This window comes from Brachypodium distachyon, chromosome 1, assembly GCF_000005505.3.
Source record: "Brachypodium distachyon strain Bd21 chromosome 1, Brachypodium_distachyon_v3.0, whole genome shotgun sequence".
Taxonomy (NCBI): Eukaryota; Viridiplantae; Streptophyta; class Magnoliopsida; order Poales; family Poaceae; genus Brachypodium; species Brachypodium distachyon.
The window spans coordinates 26,605,610-26,620,460 of record NC_016131.3 but is presented as its reverse complement, the minus strand read 5'-3'; the positions used below and the strand labels follow the sequence as shown (position 1 = coordinate 26,620,460).

General features: G+C 46.7%; 3 protein-coding genes across 3 annotated transcripts; all 3 read left to right on the top strand.

The window, feature by feature from the left end:
- The first annotated feature begins 666 nt into the window (after window positions 1–666).
- Window positions 667–1,541, top strand: LOC100840191 (hydrophobic protein LTI6A). The gene is made up of 2 exons (XM_003563282.4): window positions 667–959; window positions 1,050–1,541. Exons 1-2 carry the CDS (start codon window positions 864–866, stop codon window positions 1,185–1,187), a joined length of 234 nt encoding a protein of 77 aa, XP_003563330.1. The 5' UTR covers window positions 667–863; the 3' UTR covers window positions 1,188–1,541.
- Window positions 1,542–2,475: 934 nt separating this feature from the next.
- LOC100839892 (DNA-directed RNA polymerase 3, chloroplastic) lies at window positions 2,476–11,781 on the top strand. Its single transcript, XM_003563281.4, has 19 exons — window positions 2,476–3,276; window positions 4,176–4,373; window positions 4,458–4,591; window positions 4,753–4,819; window positions 5,097–5,155; window positions 5,294–5,411; window positions 5,690–5,803; window positions 5,912–6,043; window positions 6,132–6,548; window positions 7,357–7,407; window positions 7,699–7,769; window positions 8,650–8,734; window positions 8,838–8,990; window positions 9,109–9,183; window positions 9,331–9,420; window positions 9,916–9,963; window positions 10,044–10,158; window positions 10,799–10,902; window positions 11,013–11,781. The coding sequence occupies exons 1-19, from the start codon at window positions 2,587–2,589 to the stop codon at window positions 11,121–11,123; spliced, it is 2,832 nt and encodes a 943-aa protein (XP_003563329.1). The 5' UTR covers window positions 2,476–2,586; the 3' UTR covers window positions 11,124–11,781.
- Window positions 11,782–12,377: 596 nt separating this feature from the next.
- On the top strand, window positions 12,378–14,066 carry LOC100843725. The gene has a single exon (XM_024457436.1). It carries the CDS (start codon window positions 12,378–12,380, stop codon window positions 14,064–14,066), a length of 1,689 nt encoding a protein of 562 aa, XP_024313204.1.
- The last annotated feature ends 785 nt before the right edge of the window (window positions 14,067–14,851 follow it).

The window sequence follows — 14,851 nt, the reverse complement described above, 5'->3', positions numbered from 1 at the left end:
GCTAAAAAAACAAGAAAAAGTCGTCACCATGGTCTCAAAAAACAGAAAAAAAATCGTCACTTCTCTAAAAAAAAAGAATATGACAGGTTTGAGATCTCAACTAATCTCTGCACTAATCGAACGGATCGACTCCAGAAACCAGATTTTTATCCCCCCTGCATCAACGCACCTACTGTACACTTCGCATGGATGGCAGCGTGCGTGCAGACACGCGGCTCCAGAATTCCAGATCTGCATCTCTGAATCCTTTTTTTTTCACATATTTTTTTTAATTTATTTCACCACACTTTGATGCCATGCACGATCATTCCGATGCTTAGCTAATTAACCATGTGCAGGTCCCAGACCGTATAATCCAAACTACCAATTCTGTCAGGCCACAGAAAAAAAATACTGTAAGATCAGGGAAGGCAGCTGAAACAAGCCAAACAAAACAAAACATGCATGTTGACAGCAGAATAAAAATGTTAGCGCGCGCGAAGCCATGTGCTGATTATTATAAGTAACGTGTAAAAATCGATTATTATTATTATTATTATTATTAATAAGAGGACCGGATATTACAGATGGGCCGATCGCATCTGGTGGTTCGATACCGAAAGAGGCGAACACGGCTATATAAGCTCTCGGAATATTCCGAGCCCGAAATTCGCATTGCCTGCCCTGCCCTAGTGCCCTGTGGTCGCCAATGACACGGCAGCTGCGGCTAGTCAGCGCCAGCAAGCCAACGAATAGGCTCTCCTGCGCAGCGCTACTCGATCCGCATCTTCTTCTTCTTCTCCCCGCGGTACGGAGCCTGTTAGTTAGTTAGTTACTCAGTTAAGTTAAGAAGTCGAGCCGCGCGCGGCGGCCGGGGTGTGTAGATGAGCTCCTCCGGCGGCTGCTCGACGTGCCTGGAGACCATCTTCGCCGCCGTGCTCCCGCCGCTCGGCGTCTTCTTCCGCTACGGCTGCTGCAGCGTAAGCACATATCGCCGTCCTTATATAATTCTCTATAATTTACATCCACATTAATCAGCTTGTGATTTTTCTGAAACTTGATTTCTGTAGTCGGAGTTCTTCATCTCGTTGCTGCTGACGGCGCTGGGCTACGTGCCGGGCATCGCCTACTCCGTCTGGGTCATCCTCAAGACGGCGCCGGAGCCGCCCGGCATCGACGGCGATCGGCCTTACTACATCCTCGCCTGACAATACCAAGACTACAACCAGCTTTGTAAACATACACACAATCATCAGCTGCTGCTAGTAATTAAAACAGAGATGCCAGTAAAATATTGGTTCGTTGGGATGGCCAGCGAGTATATACTCTGCTGTTATGCTGTCTGTGTTACTATATAGTTATGTCTTGATTGGTTGGCAATGATTTGCAGCTAGCAGTGTGGCTCTAGGAAGCAGGAAATTCTTTGCTGCAGCAGTAGTTGTTGTACTGTTCATTTCCCCCCCGTTCTTCTAGTTCTTCCTTTGGTGTGTGGGTTGTGGATTGGTGGCATGCTGTACATGTACAATTGGTTTTGGTTAACGATGTCAAAGAAGTTTTACTGATGTGATTTCTTCTGCTTTTTTCTACCGGAGAATCAGCACATGTTTATTTCTGAAGTGAGCCTGAGCCGCGCCGTAGTTTCTTGTTCAGAGTTCTTTTTTTTTTTGCTTCAGTAGGAAATTCTTATTCAGGCTTGAATAGATTATTAATCTGGTGAAAGTTTCAGGGTTTTTGACGACAGATAGAGGTAAGCAGTGTTCTACACGTTAATGACTAAAGGAGTCTTGTGGATTTGTTGGAGGAGCGCATCCTTACATAATCACATCCTTGACATGAGACAGAAATTGCAGCCTGCGGGCACATTCTTAACATCCTTGACAGTAGACGGAAATTGCATCCTGCGGGCACATTCTTAGCATCCTTGAGAGTAGACAGACGTTGCAGGCACTCTGTCTCTGTCCTGTCCGATGTGGCTAACTGACAATGTCAAGATTCAGTTGTAGTGAGTTCAGAGAATTGTACTTGGTACTAGTTGTACAGAGTTGGGTAAACCCTGTTGATGCTGGACTCTGTCACGGAAGAGGAGATCAAGACAAACATATACGAACTCTCATTTTGGCCGGCGGTGTATAGCTTCCCGATTCCGGCAGAAAATTGAACTGTTTCCTTTGTAATCGTGCGAGACTTTATACTATACAAATACAAATACTCCGTATATCAATTTTCTCCCATTTCGTGTTCTCCTGACAAGGAATCAAGTTAGCTCTAGTTATTTATCTAGTAGGATCGAACTTACTTTAAAATCAGCTTCCAGGGAAGGAGAGAGAATCTTATCCGTGGCCACGTTTTACGGTTCGAGTTGTGTACGAGGCGCTGACACGCAGAGTGGTCGTTGGATACGAGCACGAAGCGATCCAACGGCCACACGAAACGGTCTCCAGTCCTCCTCCTACCGTCCGGGAAAGCGAGCGATATTTTCCCCTTCCCTTTCTCTTTCTCCTTCCTTATCTCCTCCGTCCCTCCAAGGTTCTACCGAGGTTTCTCCGCTGCTCTTCCTCCCCAAAATTCCGACCTGGAGCCTCGCCGTCCCTCGCCCTAGGCGTGCGCATGCCGCTCCTCCTCTCCCCCATCTCCACGTGCGCGCCCCCGCCGCGGCCCCGCCTCCGCCGCCTCTCCCCACCGCCGCCCATGGTCGCCGTCGCGCCCCCGCCTCGCCCCGTCACGCTCGTCTCCACCATTGGCCTCCCCCCGCTCCCTCCGCCTTCCACCGCCGACTTCGACTGGCTCGACCTCTTCGCGTTCCTCAACTCCCCCGCCGACTCCTACCAGATCCCCCGTGACGACGAGGAGCTGGGTGCCGGGGTGGAGGAGGAGCTGGAGAGGGGGATCGAGAGGGAGAAGGCGCGGGAGCGGGCCAGGAGGGCGGAGCACCGGCGGCTGCGGCAGCGGCAGGTGAAGGCGGAGACGGAGGCCTGGGCGCGCGCCGCCGAGGAGTACCGCCAGCTCGAGCGCGAGATGCTCGACCGGAACCTCGCGCCCTCGCTGCCCTACGTCAAGTCGCTCTTCCTCGGCTGGTTCGAGCCGCTGCGGGACGCCATCGCCAGGGACCAGGAAGTGCAGCGCCGGAAGCGGGTCAAGCACGTCTACGCCAAGTACCTCCTCCTGCTCCCCGCCGAGAAGGTGTCCGTCATCGTCATGCACAAGATGATGGGCCTCCTCATGTCCAACAAGGATGGCTGCGGGAGCGTCCGCGTTGTCCAGGCCGCGCACTCCATTGGCGAGGCTGTCGAGCGTGAGGTTAGTGGCTCAGCTCTAAGCTTAAGATCAAGGTAGACAGTTCCAACGACTTAAATGTAGATAATTGAGAACATTGTGAGTCTTATGCTTGTGCTGTATGAGAAGTGATTGAGAACAATGTGACCTTACTGCATTTAAGGTAGACAGATTGTGATGTTTTATGGCAGTAGATGTTGTTGTGCCGAGATTTTATTTCCTTGTGCTTTCCATCTAATTACTCAACAATCTGACTTGGAATTAACATGTCGATTGAGGTAATTTAACAAAGCCAACAATTGGATGAACTGAGGGCATTATTCACCTAGTGGATGCATTATGAATTAGATTTTTTTTTATCTCCGAAGGTTTCATGGTGTGATAGCTGGATGAAGTCATTGACTTACATTATCTATTAAGATCCAGATGCCATGTGAGTTGACCATCAAGTGGAGATGGCATCACATGTTAGACCGCCTGACAATAGGTTTTCTGGCAGTAACATAATGACAGACTGCCAGATCGGAAATCTCAGATACTCCCTCCGATCCATATTAATTGTCTCAAATTTGCCCAAATTTGGATGTATCTATGCTTAAAAAGCGTCTAGATACATGTAATATTTCGACAATTAATATGGATCGGAGGGAGTACACTATATTTATGGATGACAAAGCTCTTGAAGAGTTGAAACTGTAAAACTTGGATTAGGGATTCATCTTCCTTTGGTTCAGGCCTCAGCTAATCTTCTTGTGCGCTAGAGTTGTAAATGTTGCAAACGACTAGGGTTTGATCATGCTAGTAAGGATGAACTCAATGCTAAATTAGGTTATTCACTTTGCCATTTCAGTTTTCATCACACAATGTTTCCTCTAGTTGGCAATTGATTTGTCTGTGCATTGAAAGCTATTTTTGTTCTGCAGTTCAAAGTCCAGGCTTTCTTTCAGAAGACTAGGAAAAAGGGCAAAAATGGTGAAAATGATCCAGCATTAGGCAAGGAGCAGGCTAAATGCCGGAAGCTTGTTAAAAGTTTGGTGAAGAGGCGAAAATTGACTGAAGCACAGAAGCTCGTGCAACAGGAGATTGAATTAGAGGAATGGGGCACAGAAGCCCAAGTGAAGGTTTGTTTTACGGATAGTATACCTACGAGTGCATGATTTTCTCTTGTATGTTGTGAAAACATAATCCTCCTTTTGTGATTGCAGTTAGGAACTCGCCTGATTGAATTGTTATTGGATTCAGCGTTTGTGCAGTCACCAGCCGACCAAATACCAGACAGTTCTCCTGATTTTCGACCTGCATTTAAGCATGTACTGCGGAAGCCTATAGTAGAAAATGGGTAGGGCTGCACATTATTGTCCACTGGTCTCTTTTGTTGCATTCTGTGCGTTCGCCACTGGCATGCATTGTTGTATCAGTATCGTGTGCTTGATGGGTTATATCTGTTCTTTTTTTGAACTGGGGATTATATCTGTTCTCACATTCCTGTTCAATGCGCAGGAGATTAAAGAAGAAGCACTTCGTGATAGAGTGTGATCCTCTTGTGCATGAGGGGTTTGAAAGCACTGTAAGTCTGTTATGCACTTGTATGCTGTTCTTTTCTGGATGGAAATATATGTTTGACCTATCGAAGATAAAAAAAATAATTACTGACTGCCCAGTCATTCTCTTTTCCTTTTTCTTACTGTCAGGATTTTCTCAAGCATCAAAATATTGAGTTTTGTCAAACATTTAATTACAATTCTCGCCCCATTGCAGATTCCTTGTTTTTCTGTTTGGGACATGTTTTTTATCTGTTCAATCGAAATGCTTCAGAAGTATTTAGAAGTTCAAATTTCTTGCAGGCTAGACACGTGGAGATCCCCTATCTTCCTATGCTGGTACCTCCTACAAAATGGAAGGGGTATGTTAGTGTATCATGCATTTGTTGTTTTCAGTTAGTTTTGCAGGATAGGATATTTACTGTTTAGTTCATTGTTAGATGATACAACTTATTCGATGTTCTGTCTGGTGTCATTTTTCAACCACTTAATTGTTTCAGCTATGATAAAGGTGGACACCTTTTTCTGCCTTCATATGTTATGCGTACACATGGTGTGAAGGACCAAAAGGAAGCCATTAAGAGTGTTCCAAGAAAACAGTTGCGAAAAGTGTTTGAGGTTTGCTTGCTGACCACCCGTCTTTGACACTTTGAGCATTTATATTCCCGAGCATGTTTCCCTTTGCATAATGGCACGGTATCAACACTTTATAAGTTTCCTCTTGCTATAACGAGTGCTAGTTTGATAACAGCATGTTCTAAATAGTCATCATGCGTTTTATGATTATTATTTTATTGAAGTTCATTCGTTTGTACTTGCTTAATTTTTAATGAAAGGAGTAATGAATCGCTTTATGAGTGATTGGGCAGCAGTCTGAAGTATTATCATATTGGCAGGCATTAGATATCCTTGGGGGTACCAAATGGAGAGTGAATAGAAGAGTACATGATGTTGTTGAGACTATTTGGAGTCGTGGCGGAGGGATAGCAGGGCTGGTTGATAAGGGAGATGTGAGTGACCTTATATGATTAATTATGACATTGTGAAACTCTGTTTCTCTTCAGTCTTCCATAATATACCTTTTGAACTAATTTGTCGCTCTTCTATTTTATGCATAGATTCCTCTACCTGAACGACCTGAATCAGAGGACCCAGATGAAATCCAGAAATGGAAGTGGAGTTTAAAGAAGGCAAAGAAAATTAACCGCGAACTGCATGCTGAGCGATGCGATACAGAATTAAAACTCTCTGTATGTGTATAAAAAGACGTTTATCTTGCTATCTTTGGTACTGTTATGGCATTCCCTGAAGATCTACCTTTTCCACCTTTGTGAATAGGTTGCTCGTAAAATGAGAGAGGAGGATGGCTTCTATTATCCTCATAATCTAGATTTTCGTGGTCGTGCATACCCTATGCATCCACATCTGAGTCACCTAGGTTCAGATCTATGCCGAGGTGTTCTAGAGTATGCTGAAGGGCGGCCACTCGGAAAATCTGGGTTACGCTGGTTGAAGATCCATTTGGCTAACAAATATGGTGGAGGCATTGAAAAGCTTTCTCATGGGAGCAAACTAGCGTTTGTGGAGAATCATTTGCCTGATATATTTGATTCAGCAGCAAATCCTGTTGACGGGAACCGTTGGTGGATTAATGCCGAGGATCCTTTTCAATGTTTAGCTGCATGTGTGGATCTTTCTAATGCCTTAAAAAGTTCATCACCGCATACTGCTATCTCTCACCTACCTATTCATCAGGTATTGTCTTCGTTGGGAATGAGGCACACTTGCTAGGGTTTCACTATTTAGATAATCACTGTAACGGTACATAGTCATAGACAAATTGAAGGTCACTATCCTAGGTTCATTGATCAAGGTAAATAACTTACTATTATATGGCCAATGAGGGTATCAGACACACTTTTACACTAGTATTTGCAAAATAAGCTTCATAATACTTGCTTCTCTCGGCACATCACATTCATGTACATCTTGTTTATTTTAAAAATACAGAATCAAATGCATGCCAGTTTTTTTAATTGTAGGTCAATCTTGCTTGTTATAATTAATACATGCATTTCTGTCACTGTTAACCTTCTAGTTTGGAGGCGCGCAACCGCCTGTTCTTGTTTTGTTTTATGTATTTTATGACTCAGCAATTGCTAATTCTGATCAGGCTATGCTGACTTTGATGCAAAATCTATGCACGTATACAGATTCTCTACCTGGCAATGCTTATTATCTTACGTTTTAGAGGGCGGCCATGTTCCTAAAGTTTGTCTCCTTGAGATGCTTGTGTTTTGGAATGATGCATAGACTCCTATTGCTGCCCATAAATCCCATAAGCACCGAATCATATAAGAACTAAAATTTTGTCAGGCCTGGATGAAAACAAAGCATTTTTTAACCCCACCCCACTCCACTCAGCAACAGAAACTTCTCGACATAGTCATGCCATGATGCTCTAGCATTTAGTTATGAAAGCAATTTCTTTGACATATCTCCGTGCAGCCAGCATTTGTCATTACATTACTAATTGTTGGTCACATTATTTCATCTATCTCAGGATGGTTCATGCAATGGTTTACAACACTATGCCGCTCTTGGTAGAGACTACGTAAGTTTTCGTCCCTACTATACTGAGTATCACTCTTCCTGAACCTTTCTTTATGTATCTCATGGGATGGTAAAGAATGTACTAAATTGTAATCGTATGGCCATTGTTCTTTTTTGAAAGTATGGTCAGTGTATTGTTAATGTTATGTCTTATGCAATTGATCAGTAATCTACCAGGTTTGAAACTTTTCTTTTCATGTGCATGCTATTTTTCATGGAATTCTATAGTGGAACTATACAGATCTTAACTCTGTACAGACTATTGTTTACACTTGACACATGTCTTTCACAGATGGGAGCAGCAGCTGTCAACTTGGTTCCTGGAGAGAAACCTGCAGATATCTACTCAGAAATAGCTGCTAGGTGCCCCCCAACCCCCAATCTAATTCCTGTATGCGCTACATTTCTGGTTGTCCCTTGTGGCTTGTTTGCCCTTATAAGTCAAATGTGTACAAGGATCGATCGACATGCTTTAAATGCTCCGTTCAAAACAGCTCTGTACAATGTCTGTTTCTACTTTAATCCTGAGTGGAATTTATTTAAGTTGATATCCGATAACTTAATTTTATGTAGGGGCTGTATTAAGAAAAGAAATTTACATATCTTAGTGAAAACTTTCACCTTTAGCATGTTACCTTCTTAAGATCAGATTCCTTTGTTAAGCACAAGCACCAACAATTATGTATGAAGACAATCCACGAATTTACATGTTTTGCCTCTTTAAATATAGTGGTTGGCCACAATTCATGCTCATACATGGTTTGGTGGATTTGCATGCCTTGTGGTACACTGAGTTAGTTTTGTATTACTCCCTCTGTTCCTTAAAGATTGGCATATTAGCTTTCATTAAGACAAGGCTTTGATCACAAATTACTATGCCAAGGTGTGACTTACATGACATCAAATTAGTATCGCTAGATTCGTTATCAAAAGTACTTCATGATACTTGTGGTTTCATGTCATATAAACCACACTTTAACGTAGAAATTTATGGTCAAAGCATTGTCTTAATGAAAGCTAATATGCCAATCTTTAAGGAACGGAGGGAATATTACACATACAAAGGAACTCTTTTTTGCAATTATGAAATTGCCTTAATAGATTATAGTATTTAGCTTCTGGGTCATCTGATGAATAACTCAGTTTTTAGCTTATTGATTTCATAATGCTTCTGGGTCATACCCTAGTGCTGTGTGGCACTCAGGATAAAAAATAATAATGCTTTGGATAAACTTGACTGAAGGGTACTGGACGTTGTACGGGAAGACTCAATGAAAGATCCTGCTACTGACGCAAGTGTTTCCTTAGCAAAGGTTTTGGTCGATCAGGTTAGCCTTCTCCCTCCCCCCTCTGCCTAAATAGTAAGAAATATTCTCCTTCATGTACTTTTTTAACGAAACAGTTGAACACCTGGACATTGGTAGCTTACAGGTGGATAGGAAGCTGGTCAAGCAGACAGTGATGACATCAGTTTATGGTGTCACATTTATTGGTGCTCGCCAGCAGATTATGAAGAGACTACAAGAGAAAGGGCATATTACAGATGACAAATTGCTCTATGAGGTGTCCTGCTATGCTACCAGGGTAAGTGCATTACTTGCTTTGGCTGCTGTTGTTTTTTGTGACTCCCTATTGCATATATGCCCTATTGATTACGTTGGAGAGACAAGGACATGCTGTGACTGTTGGATCTCTGATGAAGGTAACTTTGGATGCACTAGGACAAATGTTCCAATCTGCCCGTGCTATAATGGCATGGCTTGGTGACTGTGCAAAGGTATACCTTATTCTCTGTTGGAACATATTTCTCATATGATTTTGAACGGAATCCAATTTATGCTGGTGGCAATGTAGTTCCCTTTGTGTGAGCTTCTTTGGTAGTTGGGACATCAAAAGTTTCTGATCGTGTTTCAATTCCTCATAGATGATTGCTTCAAAAAATCAACCAGTCAAATGGACGAGCCCTGTCGGTCTTCCAGTTGTTCAACCCTACAAGAAATACAAAAATTATATGGTGAGCTACTTATCGACCATTGCAAATATAAGTGTAGTATATCTGCACTAGGCAAGTAAGCAGTATATCCATTGCAAATATATGTGCATTTTCTCTTTTTGCATATCTGCACTGATCAAGTAGGTAAAGCAGTATACCTGTATCTTCCATTGTGTTAATTTTGTGGTGTTTACGCATTCCAACTCACTTTTTTTAGGGAGCACTCTTGCCCATCTGAATGTGTAAATTTTGTGTTGATTATGCACTTTTGCAAAACATCACTGTAAATTTTGAAGAATACAAAGATGAGCTAATTGTACTATGCCCTGGGTCATATTTGTTTTCATTTCCGTATGGTCCTTGCAAAAAAGTGAGTGTCCCACATGTGGAAGGGGCATTTAGGAAGGATCGAGATCCGTTCATGTTAAAATGCTTAATTGCTTCCAGACACAGCTACTATTTTGCCTCCATTGCCATCTTCTAAAACACCGTGTTATTTGGTTCACCATTGTGCAGATTCGAACCTCCTTGCAGTGTCTGGCTTTAAGACGGGAGGGCGATACAGTAAGTGATACTTTTCATTGATTCCTTGCTTATTTGTCATTTCCACTATCATGGTTAATTTTACTGTCAATAAATTTCAGATCGCAACCCAACGGCAAAAGGCAGCTTTTCCGCCAAATTTTGTGCACTCTCTTGATAGTTCACATATGATGATGACGGCGATTACTTGTAAAGAAGCTGGTCTTCATTTTGCAGGTACGTTCTGCTGGTTGACTGGCTTCATTGCTAGCGTAAATATTTAGTTGTAATTTGTAAACCCCTCCTCCTGTACTCACCAATCTTAACCTGTCATTCCAGTGCAAGTAGACCAAATTTGACATTGCCTGCATAAAACCTCATCAAAAGTCCATGCTAATAACCTTTTACCAGTCCAGCAGAAAAATGTTGAAAGGCCTACTACTGGGTATGCGCCCCAGCAGCACCTGCCACCTTCTACATGGCGGGTTATATTTCTTGCTGCTGGGTAATGTGCTATGGGTGTAGGTATTGAGTCAGCAGTGCTAATTCTTGGTCTCAGTGTTTCTGTGCAATTCGAATGTCGTAGGTTTTTGCTAAAAAAGGGCTCTAAATTCCTCAAACAACTTGTTTACTCAGAGATCAGAATAAGGGTATTAGGGTCCACATATGAAAAGTTGGCCAGAATCAAAGCTCGTTAAGAGTAAATCTGGTCACAATCTCTTCTATCATGATAGTATAGTATATCAAAGCCAATAAATAATGTCAATTAAGTATTTTGGATGCTGACTTGAAAAGCTCTGTACTTCCATTACTAGTGCATACAATGCTTATCCATAAGCAATTTATGTTGTCTTTTGTCAACGTGCTTTGGCTGCAGGGGTGCATGATTCATTTTGGGTGCATGCATGTGATGTTGACAAAATGAATCAGATCTTGAGAGAGCAATTTGTGGAGCTGTACAGCATGCCAATTCTTGAAAACGTATGCAGCCAGAACTATTCTGTCTAGTGTCTTTAAGAAATATACTCGCTTTTCAACACTATTAGTGATGATCGCGTGTTCCCTAATTTTTTCTTCTCATTTGAATCCAGTTATTGGAAGAATTTCAGACGTCATTCCCGACAGTAGAATTTCCTCCCTGTCCAGCACAAGGGAATTTTGATGTGAGAGAAGTTCTGACGTCTACCTATTTCTTCAACTAAGTTCAGTGGGGGAGTTATACCTGTCAATGAGCTCAGCGTGGTTGGATAGTTGAATTGCTAGATCACAATTCACAACACCAACGTTATGCTGCAACCGATGGGTCAAGTACATGCAAAGCTGAGCGTTACAAGATCTTTGGCATAAAAAGAAGCAATTACAGCTGCATGCCATTGCATCTCTGTTGTTACACACCTTGGGAACAGTTCAACGAAATCAGCTCGCAGGACTTGAGACTCAGGACAAAGCCAAAGGGCTACACGAAGCATGAGCTGAACGAGCCTCAGGTAGTTCCTGGTGATGTTTTTTGGTTCACGAAGGATTACCGGGATGCGAAGTTCAGTTCAGGCATTGGCTACCATGAGTGCAGCCCAAGGTAAATTGACATAGGTTGTCAATTGCTGAATGTTCTGCTGGTGATGCTGACCGATTTGATCATAGAACGACAGTTTGATCCCTAATTTCACTGTCTATACTTGTTTTCTTGTTCTCTTAGGATTTGTAGCCGATGGCTGCATCCGCTGCACCATCACTCTGTAATAATAATGTTGTAGGATTCTGGTGCCAAAGGGGGATATAAAATGTATACGAGATTCATAGAGGCTGTTGACAGCTATAGTTGAAAGGAAAATGTATATGCAAAAGTTTTGACTTGGTTAATCCGTTATCTGCTTACTTCTTGACTTCATGTCTAGCCGTACAAGGATGCGGTGTCAGTGCAAAAGCTGTCATTTGGAGCTCGAACATAATACTCGGTACGATAAAAATCCCCAACGGCGTGATTAAACACGGTGCTCTCACTAAGAAAATTCAAACGCTATTTGGGCGGCCAGAATTTGGGTAATCTAATAGCTCCAGAAAGGCAGAAAGCTTCCATTGAAACAGAATCGGACCCATGGTTCAGTTCACTGCTAAGGCTTGTGCCGCACGCCACGCCATTTTTTATTTTTTTATTGAAAACAGGGACCTAGTCCCCGGCCCCATCTATTAAGATGAAACCCCGCCATTCCTTCCCTGATCAATATACGCCGCGCAGTTCGCACCACACCGCCGTTTCTCCCCTCTGATCTCTCACTGTAGACGGCAGAGATCTGCCCCAATTCCACCCAAACCCCATAAACCCTTGTCCGGCGATCGACCGCCAATGGCGACGGCGGCGTGCCGGAGAGCCGTCTCCTACTCCCTCCTCGGCCCACCGTCGGTGAGCCTCCGCGCCGCAGCAGCACCCACCGGCGACCCGTTCGTGGACCAGCTCGATGCCAGCGCCCAGGCCGGCCAAGGCGCGCACGGAGAACAACTCCCCGACCTTCTCCTCCTCGGGCGACCCCTGCCTCGACTTCTTCTTCCACGTCGTCCCGGACACCCCGGCGTCCTCGGTCACCTCGCTCCTCGCCGACGCATGGGCCGCCGAGCCGCTCACCGCGCTCCGCCTCGCCTGCAACCTCCGCGGCGTGCGCGGCACCGGCAAGGCCGACCGCGACGGGTTCTACGCCGCCGCGCTCTGGATGCAGGACACCCACCCCGCCACGCTCGCCCTCAACGCCCGCGCCATCGCCGACATCGGCTGCCTCAAGGACTTCCCCGAGATCCTCCACCGCATCGTCAACGGCGACGGCCGTTTCCCGCGCTTCAGCGCCAGCCGCCCGCGCCGGGCCATCTCGCGCGAGGAGGCCCTGGAGCTCAAGCGGCTCCGCAGGGAGGCGGCCGCCAGGGCCGTCGAGCGGCACGCCCGTGACCAAAGGTACCGCTTCCTCCACGACCGCACAGCCGACCTGTTTGCCGAAATGCTCGCCGAGGGCATGGAGAAGCTCGCGGCCGGCAGGCTCGCGGAGCTCTCGCTCGCCGCGAAATGGTGCCCGTCGCTCAACAGCCAGTACGACTGCTCCACGCTGCTCTGCGAGGCCATATCCCGCCGCCTCTTCCCCGAAGGGTCCGTGCCGCAGCTCTTCGCCTCCGGGTCCGACGAAGACGTCCCGGGCGCGTCTTACTACGCCTACCGCGCGCATCTGCGGAAGACGGTGCTCGTGCCGCTCCGCCGCGCGCTCCAACTGCCGGAGATCTTCGTGGCGGCGCGCGCGTGGGGGGAAGTTGTGTACCCTCGGGTGGCCTCCGTGGCCATGAGGAACTACAGGGACCTCTTCTTCGAGCACGACGGCGAGCGGTTCGGCCTCTACCTCGACAGCGTCAGGGCCCGCAAGGCCAAGATCGCGGCCGGCGCGCTGCTCCCGCACCAGATCATCGCGTCCGTCGCCTACCCCTACGGCAGCCGCGACAACGAGGTCGCCGAGCTGCAGTGGTGGCGCACGGTGGACGACCTGCTGGCGCTCGGCAGCCTCAGCAACTGCCTCGCCGTCTGCGACGTGTCGGGGAGCATGAGCGGGCTCCCCATGAACGTCTGCGTCGCGCTCGGCCTCCTCCTCTCCGAGCTCTGCGACGAGCCGTGGCGCCACTGTGTGATCACCTTCAGCCAGCGGCCGCAGCTGCACCATGTCCGGGGCGAGAACCTCTGGGAGAAGACGCGGTCCATCAGCCGCATGCAGTGGGACATGAACACGGACTTCCAGGCGGTGTTCGACCAGCTCCTCCGCGTGGCGGTCGCCGGGAACCTGCCCGCGGAGCGGATGGTGAGGAAGGTGTTCGTGTTCAGCGACATGAAGTTCGACCAGGCGTCGTCGAGGCCGTGGGAGACGGACTACGAGGCCATCACCAGGAAGTTCGCCGAGGCAGGGTACGGCGACGCCGTGCCGCAGGTGGTGTTCTGGAACCTGCGGGACTCGAGGTCCGTGCCGGTCTTGGCGGAGCAGAAAGGGGTGGCGCTCGTCAGCGGCTTCTCCAAGAACATGCTCAAGGTGTTCCTCGACGGCGGCGACGCCATGTCGCCGAGGGCCGTCATGGAGAAGGCCATCGCCGGGCCGGAGTACCAGAAGCTCGTCGTGTTCGATTGAATTGAAGGGTAACCATGCGTCCGTGAGGGTGAAATTCTTGGAATTGTTTTTGTTTGTTGCCGTTTCTTGGGGTTAATTTGACTATGCTTCATCTCCACTTGTACAGATCCAGCTTAGTGCTGTCGATGATCCACCACGAGTATGAACCGATCAGCGCTGCTAAGTCACGCATTTGCTGCTGTGTCAACAAAATACGAATATGCACAAATATGAATTATTCATAATGTGCTGATAACTTACGACGGCAGATTATTACTGCATTTGTTCAGAAAAACTGGATGGCAAAATATCTATACCAATATATTACGGAGTAAATTGGAATCGGTGGCGATGTATGGTCGTCGCGGTACGTCACTTCACCGAAATTACAAATCTGCCACCGATGTCTCCACGTGTCTTTTAAACCATCTCCCGCAGTCCTCAACCGCAGAAAAAACATGTACCGTCCAAAAAAAAAACAGAACCCTTCTCGTTCCTCCTCTCCTACGAATCTCACCCCCACCCCCTGCCCGATCCGAATCTCGCCCACGCCCGCCGCCGCTCTTGGTCGCCTCCACCAGCTCGTGTCCATGTGCGGAAGGCAGCTACGGACCCGCGGCTCCGTCGCGCGCTCCGACCGCCGCCTCCACCGGCTCGTGCGTGCCGGTGGCTCCCCACGGGACTTGGACGGCGATGGGATGAGCCTGAGACCGGGATGGCGGTGGCCTCACGCAAGGTAGCAGGACCGCGTCGGCATGAGCCATCGGTGGCCCTCCGGACGGGCAGTGGTGCGCGGCGACCAGTGG

What these genes read in the sequence shown, in the direction of transcription:
- LOC100839892 (XM_003563281.4), top strand. Translation starts at nt 2,587, where the DNA reads ATGCCGCTCCTCCTCTCCCCCATCTCCACGTGCGCGCCCCCGCCGCGG. An exon ending in CTCACCTACCTATTCATCAG is followed by an intron (nt 6,549 to 7,356) that starts GTATTGTCTTCG and finishes CATCTATCTCAG; the next exon opens with GATGGTTCATGCAATGGTTT. An exon ending in GCATGCCAATTCTTGAAAAC is followed by an intron (nt 10,903 to 11,012) that starts GTATGCAGCCAG and finishes ATTTGAATCCAG; the next exon opens with TTATTGGAAGAATTTCAGAC.
- LOC100843725 (XM_024457436.1), top strand. Translation starts at nt 12,378, where the DNA reads ATGCCAGCGCCCAGGCCGGCCAAGGCGCGCACGGAGAACAACTCCCCG.
- LOC100840191 (XM_003563282.4), top strand. Translation starts at nt 864, where the DNA reads ATGAGCTCCTCCGGCGGCTGCTCGACGTGCCTGGAGACCATCTTCGCC. An exon ending in TCCGCTACGGCTGCTGCAGC is followed by an intron (nt 960 to 1,049) that starts GTAAGCACATAT and finishes TGATTTCTGTAG; the next exon opens with TCGGAGTTCTTCATCTCGTT.